We start from the raw sequence: 12,553 nt of genomic DNA on the forward strand, positions 1-12,553 counted from the left end.
CAGCCTCCCCTGCCCCTCCCAACCTCACCTGCCCCTCCCAGCCTCACCCATCTCTCCAGCCTCACCTGCCCCTCCCAACCTCACCCATCTCTCCAGCCTCACCTGCCCCTCCCAACCTCACCCATCTCTCCAGCCTCACCTGCCCCTCCCAACCTCACCTGCCCCTCCCAGCCTCACCCATCTCTCCAGCCTCACCTGCCCCTCCCAACCTCACCTGCCCCTCCCAGCCTCACCCATCTCTCCAGCCTCACCTGCCCCTCCCAACCTCACCCATCTCTCCAGCCTCACCTGCCCCTCCCAACCTCACCTGCCCCTCCCAACCTCACCCATCTCTCCAGCCTCCCCTGCCTCTTTAGTTTTACTGCCTCTCCCAACCACACCTGCATCTCCAGCCTCATCTGCCTCTCCCAACCTCATCTGCCACTCCAGCCTCCCCTGCCTGTCTCACCTGCTTCCCCAGCTCCATTTGTCTCTCCCAACCTCACCAGCTTCTCCCAGTCTCACCTGCATCTCCAGTCTCATCTGCCTTTTCTAGCCTACCTGCCTCTCCAGCTTCACCTGCCTTCCCCAACCTCACCTGCCTCTCCAGTCTCATCTGCTTCTCCAGCCTCACTCCCACACCCTCTATTTTGCTCACCCTCTTCCAGCCACACTGGCTTTCTTTGCACATAGTTATGAGGTGTGGTGTGATGTTTCCATACTTGTATACAATGTGTAATGATCAGATTAGAGTAATTAGCATATCCATCACCTCAAACATTTATTTCTTAGTGGTGAGACCATTTAAAATCCTCTCTTCTGGCTATTTTGCAAGGCAGCTGTACTTACCACTATAACATTGACACCACCTCTTCTAGCTATTTGGAAATATACAATATATTATTGTCAACTGTAGTCACTACTGTGCAATGGAACACTATAATTTATTCCTCCTTATCTCTTAATTCTTAGCTCAAATGTCATTTTCTCAGAAAAGCCTTCCCTAACTACTCTCCCATCCATCCCTTTGTCACATAGCCATGTTTTATTTCCATCTTCCTTCTTAGCAGTATTGAAAAATACTTTGCTTGAACTTTTTAATTTCTGTCCTCTTTTACCCCTCAATTTGAATGTAAATTCCATGAGGTTAGAGATCCTGTCTGCTTATTACTGTCACCTCTAGCACCCAAAATAATGTAGGCACATTAGCACGTAACGAGGTAGTGTTCATTGAATAAAAAGAATAAATAAAAGCATCTGTTGTTGGTGAAAATCATGTAGTTTCCATCCTATAATTGAATATGTTTTATGATAAATTATTAAATCCCCTTGATTTTACCTCTCTGATACCACCCTTGCTGAATTGTTCCCTGTCTTATATTTGGCTAAAAAACTTACAGAGTAAGGCAAAACTATGGAGACAGTAAAAAGATTACTATTTGCCAGGAGCTTTGAGTTGGGCAGGGAGGGATGAACTGGTGGAGCACAAAGGATTTTTAAGGCAGTGAAACTATTCTCTATGATACTGTAATGGCAGATACATGTCATTATACACTAGTCAAAAACCTATAGAATGTACAACACAAAGAGTCAACCCTAATGTCAACTATGGACTTTGGCTAATAAGAATGTATCAATAGTAGCTTGTCAATTGTAGTAAATATACCACACTAATGCAAAATGTAAACAGTAGGGAAAACTGGGAGGTGGGGGTAGAGTTAGAGGGTGAGAACTCTGTACTTTCCATTTACTTTTTATGTAAATTGAAACTTCTCATAAAAATACAGTCTAACCACCCCACCCCCCGCCCACCACAGACTATTAATAAAAACTGATTTGGATGAATAAGGGGAAAAAGCAAATCCAGGATTTATTGCCTAGTGGTGGGGTTGGCGTGGGGAGAAGGTATTCCAAAGTGAACGCTTGGGTTCAATTTAGACTTAAGTTGCTTAAATGTTTGGATTTCTCAAAAATGGTAATGAACTGCATAGATGCCATCCAAGAGGAAAAATTGTTACCACTAAAAAATGCAGAATATGTTTAGAATAAAAAACAACCTGAAATCTTTCCTGAACAGATACAGATGTTTTCTTTTTTCAGTATGGAAAGAAATAAATCAGGCAAGTTGGTAGCCTACATTTGTTGAAAGCAGACTTGAGTCCATCAAATTATACTATTATCAAGGGAGAATAAAATAAAATATTCTAGAAAACACTGAGCCTGAGTTCATCTGCACAGATTTTCCCCCTAAATTTAACTTTTCCCATTTATTACCCACTATAAATAAATAAATAAATCCCACTATTTATTACCAAACACTTGCTCATTAAATATTTGAAAATATTTCCTCCTGAGGGTTTTAAAATTCAGTCTTAAAAGTAATTTTTTTCTCTCCTTTTTTTTTTTTAATTTGGAAATGGAAGAGTCTCGCTCTGTCGCCCAGGCTGGAGTGCAGTGGCGCGATCTCAGCTCACTGCAAGCTCCGCCTCCTGGGTTCACGCCATTCTCCTGCCTCAGCCTCGCGAGTAGCTGGGACTGTAAGCACCCACCACCACGCCCGGCTAGTTTTTTGTATTTTTAGTAGAGACGGGGTTTCTCCATGTTGGTCAGGCTGGTCTCGAACTCCCGACCTCAGGTGATCCCCCCGCCTTGGCCTCCCAAAGTGCTGGGATTACAGGCGTGGGCCACCGCGCCCAGCCTTAAAAGTCCTTTTAATATTAGTCTTGTGATTATAATTCCATTATAGTAACTGTGTTGGTATCAAGAAATCAAAAATCAAATGTATTTGTAGCAAAATGGGCCTGTTGACATGGCATAATTTCAGAAGAAAGGGAAGACACACTCTCCCCTGTCTTAGCACATCTTATTTAAAGTGTACGTTTTCTGTCTGCTTCCTGGGACTTGAAATTTCAAAGTTACAACCAGTTCCCTAGGGTTAAGACTTTTTATCTATTTTAAATGCAGCAACATCCCTGTGAGTAATAACACATTGAGCTATTAGTAATTCATTCATACCTTCTAGTGAGTTTAGCAGATCCTGTTCTACAAGTGGGTTTTAACCTGGGAAAGAGAGAGATGGTAATGACAGAGGGTTCACCAAGTCTAGGTAAGGTGAAGATGGGGTTGCTCAAAGAATTGCAGTTTGCTTATGGGCAGCCCAGTTTACTATTACCATTAATACTCTGAATAGGATGTTGCTATGTAAATGCCTATCTAATATTTTGTGCAACTGAAGCAGAGATGACTTTGCTGATATAAAACGTGTCATGGCTGGAGGTGGGAAGTGTACAGCTTCTAAAACAGCACTAGAGGGAACTGGGAACACTATCAGTTAATAACTCTGGCAAGTAGAAAAGGCTCTCAAAGTCAAAGGTAGAATGGATGCCTCTTTCGCAGGCTAAATACACAAAGAGAAGAGCTGTTGGCATTGGATTGTTCACTACAGCGCCATTTCAGTGGCCCTCTGCTCATCAGGAAAGTTTTCCCCAACTGTCCCTGGAGCTTAATTTGAAATCAGAAGACGATTTCTAAGTGACTCTTCCATTTATTTTACTGTGATTCTTCTTTTTTGCCTCAGGTCTCTGAAAAAGCAAGCATCACTTCCCCACTGTGGATATTTACTTTCTCTGGAAAAATACCCCATTGAAGTAGGTAGTATAGTCACAGAGTCATTGTCTTTTAAGGCTCATAATGTCATATTATATTTGCAAATAAAAGTAATATGACTTTTTTTTTCATTTAGGATTCCTCTTAATTTGGGGGTTGTTAAGAATGAAAATTGGTTACAGAAAGAGTTACTTAGTGTTATAGCCAGAAAATGGAGATGTTTAATTTGATAAACATTTTCTGAACTCCTTTTAATGTGCAAGCCACTGCATTAAATGCTGTGGAAGGTTCAGCAGACCTTGTGCTTCAGCAGCTTACCAGCAGGAGATGTAACATGCTGAGGTACTACCCAGCCCTAGGAGTCTATGATTGAGTACATGAACATGTTACTCATCATTTAACATGGAGTTGTAATAGCAGGTGATTAGATTGGAAAACATTTTGTAATTTTAGTAGGGCACTATCAAAACTAGTTTGTTTGAATGGGTTTGACTTTTTTCATTCTGCAATAGTGTTTTTAGGCATGTAGATTTAGCCCCAGCCCTAATGTTTTACTCTAGTCACATTTCTACATTTTATTCTATGTAATCAAAGATGAATAAATAGAGACAGAATCAGCACAGATAGTCGTGATAGAAAGAATGGCAATTCTGTAACTCAAGAGAATTTCTACATTTTTTTCTATGTAACCAAAGATGAATAAACAGGGACAGAATCAGCACAGATAGTCGTGATAGAAAGAATGACAGTTCTGTAACTCAAGATAAATAGGAAAATGTGTGGGAACACATAAGTTTGTCGCTTGTAAAATAACATTTTCTCATTTGATATGTCATTTTGTATATGTCTTTAGGCTTTTAATTAGTCAACTAAGCAAGCATATTTTGGACACCTACTATGTGCAAGGCAGTGTGCAAGGTGCTAGAGAAAGAAATAGTATGAAGCAAAACTTCTGTCCTTGAGGAATGGGCAACCCTGATGGGAAAGGAAGACTTACACCTGAAAAGGGAAGGAGTAGTGACACGCAGTGTTCAGAGTTGACCACATGGTATTTTATGTCCTTAGTTGGAGTCTTAGATCATTTAGTCCGATGATGGTCTTTTCACAGTGACTTATAACACACTTCTTCTACCCCCTCTGCCACCTGGTACTCAGCAGAATTTTATTTGCAAGTACATTTGAAAGAAAAATATTATCTGACTTTATATACTTTTTTCTTTAGATGGCTGAGCTTTTCCTTTTCAGCGTTCTCACCTTTCTAATTTTTCATGCAGTCAAGAAGTATTTTCCTAATATGTTTGATCATTTCCAGTATTTTAAGTTGTTATGAAAATATTTGGGTAATATCTTAAATATATCATTCTGAAGTGGAATAGATACAGAAGGTTACAGCTGTAAGAAAGAAGCCCAAAGCATTCTCCAAAGGTGACTTCTGTGCTAACTTATTTAACATTAACATAAAAGTTAAAACTTTACTATGGTAAAAACAAAATTTTTTTAATTTGTTGTTTAAAAAAAGGAAATCAAAACAATCTAGAGAACATAAGTCAAGGGTTATTTAATCTTTTACTAAGTCAGTTGGGGGGTGATTTGGAGAGCGGTTGATTGTGCTAGAGTGAGCAGGAATCCAGCAAAAAAGAGCTAATTGCTGTCTAATCCTGCTTGCAATGGAACAAATACACTAGTAAGTATTACAGTTAAGCCAGGTGTAATGGTTGGATTAAACACATTCTCTTATATCAGTGTTAGAACCAGTATATATTCAGCCTCAGGATGGGAAAGAGTTGTAGTTATATCTACAGTTCCCTAATTTAGTTTTGCTTTTTGAAATCCATTTAAATTAAGATTGGGTTAAGTCAAAGATACTCTCCTTCCATCACTGTCTCTCATTGTGAAGTTTGTGTGGAACTCTATTAGTTTGCATTTCAAGAAGTATCTTTGCTTGTATAGTAATAGAACCTAAAAAAAGAACTGTCTGCTGGTGTGTGCCCAACCAGGGCTTGGTGTTTAAAAACAACATGCTGTGCACTTGGGGCATGGAACCTTCCTTCACATATGGGTACACCAATGTCTTTGGACACGTTTTCTGTGTAAGGGGAAAATTATCAGCATTTGAGGAGTGACAAAATTTCCACTTGGTACCGGGATCTCTAGGACCATGGATATCAGAGATACATATCCATAAGCAAGTATTTCAGGTTGGCTATTTTGCGGAATTTTGTCCATGCATACTCAAAGTTCGCTTTGCATTCTTGAATCCTCAGGCTTTGTAACACTTTTGGTTAAAGGTAGTAAGGTAGTCAAATTGACCTGAAAATGCTGGAGAAGGTTTACCAAGGCTACTCACCTGGAAGTTTTATGAAGGAGCTAAATTGTAATGACAGCTGGATAAAGACAAATATTTCTAATGACTACTCAAGGTATAGCTGACAACTGTTTGGGGAACAAAACAACGAGAGAAAAAAAATGATCTGTTTATGCCGAAAGGGCTCCCTGAAGTAGATTTTGTCACCATTGTGAATGGGAAGACAAACATCCTCTGACCTGTTGTGTGTGCGAGTTCACTTGTCCTGTGCCATTACAAATCAGGCTTGCAAATGTGATGCATTAGTCCCAGGATGGAGAGCTCTGCATACACCAAAGGCAGTGGACTTCCAGTGAACGTGCAAATATTCTGACTTTACACTTGTTTCTGTATGACTGAGAGTTGATCACATTGACAGGCTTGATTGCTTAAAAACAAGATGCCAACCTATTAGCAATGCTTTTATTTGCTTCATTTTAAATATTTAAGGAACTCAAGAATTAAAGGAAATAATCTTCATTCTAGTTAGCAACTATATATGTAAGAGCAATCTGATTTACAAATGTACCAAGTTTAATAAAACTCATCTTGTTTTAAGTGATCTGAAAAGATGAGCCACTGCAGAACCATAGAATCAAAACCCAGTTTGTTTTTGTTTTTGTTTTTGTTTTTGTTTTTTGCCTAGAAGGAAAGTAAGAGCTAGAGGAATTATTCCAGTGTTCTGAAAAGGAGAGGACGAAAAAAGTCTAGAGTAGTGTAGCTTTTTGTTGACTCACATTTTCTCGAGCAATAGCTTCTCCAAAGTTCCTAACTCCTTCCTGAAAAAGCAGAGGACTCAAGGAAATACATTTCTTCCTATGTTTCATATGAAAAAATATTTATCATGGTTGATATGTGTTGTGAATTAGACTTGGAGGGAAAAGCAGTCATGGCAAACTTTATTTTCATGATGCTTAATTTGATGAATGTTACTTTATTAAGTGTTTATCACCAACTTACACTTGCAATAGGAATTCTACACTTTAATATGGTCTGCTCCTCAAGAATGCCTAGATTCTAGTCTAAATTATTTCACTAGCTATTTGTGTGGTTTTAAGCAAGCTAACTTTTAGCTCAGTTTTTTTTAATCTATAAAATGTGGTTGTCCATGATAGGCTGTCTGTAAGATGACTTCTAAGTAGAAAGATTTGGTTCTAGGAATTTAGATCTAATTCAGGATAAAATGGGAATCTGTGCAAGATTTTTGAGTCCTGATATGATGAAAGTTCATCTTTTCAGTATTATTAAATAATTACATTGACTCTGCAATGATTCTGGGCAATTAGTTAAACTTCTTACTGGAAAGAGCTGGAAGGATACTTTCTTCACAAAAGCGGAACAATTTAATCCATCTTTGAGTAACAGTATCACTGCCCCCTTCAGTAAAGTTTTCTTTTAAAAGACATAATTTTACTCTTAACTGGTAACTTTACACACCCCTGCTCTGGATACATCTAATGCATAAAGTAATGTCAACCTTTATCTGGGTAAGTCCTCTATTCTTTTAGAGACAAAGCCCTGACAAGGAAATAAGATGCATTAGGAGAGATTCATGTGACAGAACCAGAGAAAAGCTCTTTGTATTACTACAACAGGCAAAGGCAACTAGCAGCTCAGGCTGAGACATCAGATATGTAAATCAGGCCACTGCCAGATTCTATCGACTGAGTCAACCCAGCCGTCATGGCTGAGTCGTGCTGACTTCCAGGCTCAGGGATTATCTGAGGACATCTTCTCACCTTCTCTGCTTGGCTTTTGCGCTTTGTATTTTATTTACATCAGTATCAGTTAGAGATCTAGGAAGGAGATGAAACTCAAATCGACCATTTTTTCTCCCTGCAACTTAGATAAATTACTTAGTTGAGAAGAAAATTTGAAATTTTTGACTTAAATTGTGATTTGGATTATTGGTGCATTTTAACTATTCATCTCGTTTGTTTTTTCTCTAGCTACTAATAATTGAAAGCTGACTGCAGAAAATAGAATAAATTTATTATTCTCAATACAATAGAAGCTGTTGACATAGAGAAAATCAAATGCCCTTATGAAACAATTTCACATGAGCAATGATTTTATGTTCTGAGAGTATTAATGATGAAATATGTGAGGGCACAATTTGGGACTTTTATTACTAAAAGATTTCAGGTTATTTCTGAGGAATCTCAAAGAGAAGCTTGTTTTGAGGTAAAATTATACTTGATTATCTCTTTATGAGGTTTATTAGACAATGAGAAAAACAGAAACAACTTATACCACCGGGTTAACAAATATTTACTTGGGGGCTTTTGAGAAGAACTTGAACTATAAGGTTTTGGAGTATGTTTTGATCCTAAATTTATTTTACCTCAAATAAGCATGTAATAAAGTTTTAACATTTGTTTTACTTTCTGATATTTGAGTATTATATTTCTATAGGGGTAATCCTGTTAAAAGCTTTATGCTTATTTTTCAGTACTTAATTTGAAAGAGAATTAAGAGCATACAAAATTACAGAAAATTGAGGAAGCCTAGAAAGAAAAAGAGTGGAGAAATCTAGAGACAAAAAGAGAGATGGGAGTTCAAAAAGATAATTACAAGTTTAAGAAGTGGCCAGTAATAAATAAAATGTTTTATTGCACACACATATGTGGGTAGTAGAGAGGGAGAAGAAATAAGTATCACAAAAGTAAAACAGGGGAACAAAGTGATTATGTAAATGGATGGATGCATCTGGGAGTACAAAGCTGAATAAGATTGAGTCCCTGCTCTACTGGAATTACAATTTACTGGAGAAGCAATAAGATGGAAGAATATAGCTAAAGAATAAATTATAAGATAGAAAATAAAAAATTCCATGAACAGATTTAAAAAATAGAATGTTTTGGGAATATGGGGAGTGAGAAGGAGACAGAAGCGGAAATCAGGAAACAAGTAGAGAAGAAGGCACTGAAGTGAGCTTTGAGGCCTGTCAGGATTTTGATCAGGGGAGATGGCTTAAGAAGGCTTCCCTAACAGAAAAATGTGTGGGAGGAGGAACAAGTAGGGTGTGTTTAGAGAAGCGTGATTCATCCATGTCATATGAGACTTAGGGGAACTGGAACACCATAGCTCTAGGTTAGAAAAATTTTACTTCATTCAGTAAGCAAGGGAGAAAATGACAAAGCCGAGAATTAGTTAGTACTGTACTTTTGGATGATGATTCTGGAAGTGGCATTTAGGAAGGAGTGAGATGGGAAGGACCAGAGCCTGCTGGTAGCTGACTTCAAACCCACCTTTGAGTGCTACACAGGGAGCTTTGAGAGAATTTGGAGAAGATAGGAGATACTTCATTTTTTGGTGGGAGTGGGGTGGGGGAGAGACAGGGAGGATAAAATGGAGCAGATAATATTTTTAAGGGTGACTTTGCTGCCTCTGGAAGGATAAACAACCCTATTCTTGTTCTCATTGCTATTATGTTCCAATACCACTTGCCTTGATATTGCAGTAATCTTTGGTGTTAAGGGAGTGGAATTAGGTATTTATGATTATGACCTGGGACATAAGGAATGTATGTACATTTATTCGACAGCTACTTATTTGGTGCCCACTGTGTGCCAAGCGTGTTACACAAAGGAGTAATCATAAGGAAGGTGACACTAGCCTCAGTGTTAGGATGAATGGGGGTTGGAACAGAGCTCATCCTTCCCATCCCATCTGTTGTGGTGAGACTATGGCTTCCTGTTACTGGAGGTATCACGTGGGTCTTTCTGTATGTCATCTTCCCAATGAGCCAGTTCAAGGATTCTGACAACCACCTTTTTGATGTTTGTTTTGTAACAGATGATTCAAGAGAGCCGGTTTCTCATAGAAATGGCAGACACAGTCCAGGAAAAGATTGTACAGTGTCAGAAAGCAGGTAACTGTTTTTATTTTTTTTTCTGTTTTTTTTTTCTACTTTGTTTAGAAATTATAATAATTCTTGGTAGATTTTTTTTCAAAAACTTTCTGCTGCTTCTCTTAAAATTCAATTATTTTATAGCATTGCTTAACTATACTTTAAGTTACACTTTAGTCTTTGTTTAGTACAGACGAAATCCAAGTGATAATAGGTGGGTTGTATGTGAGTATACAGGGTTGGGGTGGTATCTGAAGATGTCTAGAGGGATGAGGGTTTCTGAATCTAGTTTTGTTGTTTGGAACCCCATCAAAATCTTCTACTGCTGGTATTGAAGCTATGATTCCATACAGTCCCTTAAAACCCACTTCAATTTTACAATTGGAACCAAAATCCTATTAGTCTTCTAGGCTTGCGCCCCATTACTAGTCTTCACTTTAGATTTAGATTTGTTCTTTCTTTTTAAGTATGAGATGAGTCACATATCTGTGAGAGTGCACTTGTTTATTTCTGTTCACCTTCATCCATACCCTTGTGCTTTCATCTTCTGGATCCACAGCCTTCTCTATCCACACACATGATAATGATGATAATGATTATGACGAGGAAGACGACAACAGTAGCAACTGCTTGATACATATGCATATGCTATACCAAGCACACACTGTTTTACTTATGACAACTCTGCAAAGTAATCATCATTATATCAGATTTATAGATGAGGCACCTGAAATTCTGAGAGACCGAGTGACTTACCCTAGGTCCCATATCAACACGTGGTGGAGCTGCCCTATGAATTCAGACCAAACTTTTAAAATGGTGTTTTTCACTGACTGACCAGCAGGCTTAGATGTTTCTGTTGACAGGAAGCACAAAAATAATAATACCTGATACTTACATGATGCCAGGCACTGCTCTGAGGTCTTTATATGTATTGATTCACTTAAACTTTACCTCAATCCCATGAGGTAAACCCACTTGTTAACCACAAGTCACCAGTGAGGAAATTGAAGCCCAGAGATGTCAGGGTCTTCCCTAGGCTCACATAGCTAGTAAGTGGTAGAGCTGGACTCCACACTCCTGTTCTTTACTATGCACTATGTTTGTGATGTTAGCACCAGGAAAGTTAACGTGGTCTTAGGCTGCATTAATAAAAATATAAAAACTAGAACAAAGAGAATGGTGGTAGATCCCTGACCTCATGTGGGCTTCTCCAAGCTTTTGAGCATAGTGTTCACTCCTGGAGGCAGGTTCCCACAGAGCTCAGCTCCAGGAAACTGGGCAATGCAGTGGCCTTGCTTGGATGCCATCCTTAAAGAAGAGTTTCATTGGTAAGCTGAATATGTTCGAATGGTTAACCTAGAGAAGACTTAAAGGGATTTTACCCAATATCTTTCTTCAAATATCCAAAAGCTTGCACTGTAGAAAAGAGTTTAGAGCTTTTTGGTCTGCATCCTGCTAGCACCAAGGAGTAGAAGTTCCAGGGAAGGAGAAGAAGTTCCAGGGAAGCTATGACTCGATATCAGTCATAGCTTTCCGAAGATGGAATGAGCTGTTCATAAGAGAATGTGACTTCCATCTTTAAGGTGCTAAGACAAAGGCTGAAGAAACATGATGGTGATGGTTTTCATAATCTTCAAGCTCAAGTAGATGGTTGAGCTAAAAACACTTTAAGGTCATTCCCAAATCTGAAACACTTGGGTGTTTCCCAGAATGGTATTTTTAAAAGAGTCTTTTTATTTTTAGTCAACATTGCTAATTACTTATTGTTATCTATGTGGGCTCCAGGGCCTACTATTAAGCCACAGGGATGGTTCATAAAGAAAAATAAGACATATGCATTCCTCGCATATGGTTGCCATGGACACATCAGATCATTTCATGCATAAACCAGGAAGAGGACAAACAAGGTCGATGTAACCTGTTGGAATAATTTGCTTCTTATTTACTTAATAATTTTTTTTTAAATTTTTAATTTTTATGGGTACAGAGGTGTATATATTTTTAGGGTACATGAGGTGTTCTGATACAAGCATGTAATGTGTAACAATTATGTCATGAAAAATGAGGTATCCATCCCCTCAAGCATTTCTCTTTTGTGTTACAAACATTCCAATTACAATGTTTTAGTTACTTTTAAAAGTACAATTAAATTATTACTGATTGTAGTCATCCTATTGTATTATTAAATACTAGGTCTTATTCACTCTTCCTATTTTTTTGGACCCATGGAATTTACTTTTTTACTTCTCATGACATTTTTTATGGCTCCTGGCTGTTTTAAATGCAATTTAGTCCAATGCATTGACTATTGTCAATTTGTGCATAAGGACACTACTTGGTGGGATGAACAGAATGAAAAGGATGATTCAATTTAGGGATTTGGAAATTATGAGAAGACAGGAATGTGAAATTATATTTTACTGATAATATTTTCATTATAAGATGCCCATTTTTCTGAGATATATACTCAGATTTCTTATGCATTCTTTCTTCAAAGGGATGGAGTTCCATGAAGAACTTCATAATTTGGGGGCAAAAGAAGGCTTGAAGGGAAGAAAACTCAACAAAGCAACCGAGAGCTTTGCTTGGAACATTACAGTATTGAAGGTAGATGAAACATTCAGAAGTCCCCTCTGCCTTTGCTTTTCTCCTCCTCATCTTTCCAATGTGTAGAGAAATGTCAAGGATTAAATATGATGGTTTGGATTTTTTAACCTCTACTTTAGATTCAGGGTTACATGTGCAGGTTTGTTATATAGGTAAACTGC

The 12,553-nt window shown here is 38.2% G+C and overlaps 1 protein-coding gene across 1 annotated transcript in view; it reads left to right on the forward strand.

Moving 5' to 3' along the window:
• PLCL1 (phospholipase C like 1 (inactive)) overlaps positions 1-12,553 on the forward strand; it is a 353,159-nt gene that overhangs the window by 292,030 nt on the left and 48,576 nt on the right. Inside the window, 2 exon segments of the mRNA NM_001260854.1 lie at positions 9,728-9,803; positions 12,283-12,392. Of these exon segments, the coding sequence (NP_001247783.1) occupies positions 9,728-9,803; positions 12,283-12,392 (186 nt within the window).

Source organism: Macaca mulatta, chromosome 12 (genome assembly GCF_049350105.2).
Source record: "Macaca mulatta isolate MMU2019108-1 chromosome 12, T2T-MMU8v2.0, whole genome shotgun sequence".
Lineage (NCBI taxonomy): Eukaryota > Metazoa > Chordata > Mammalia > Primates > Cercopithecidae > Macaca > Macaca mulatta.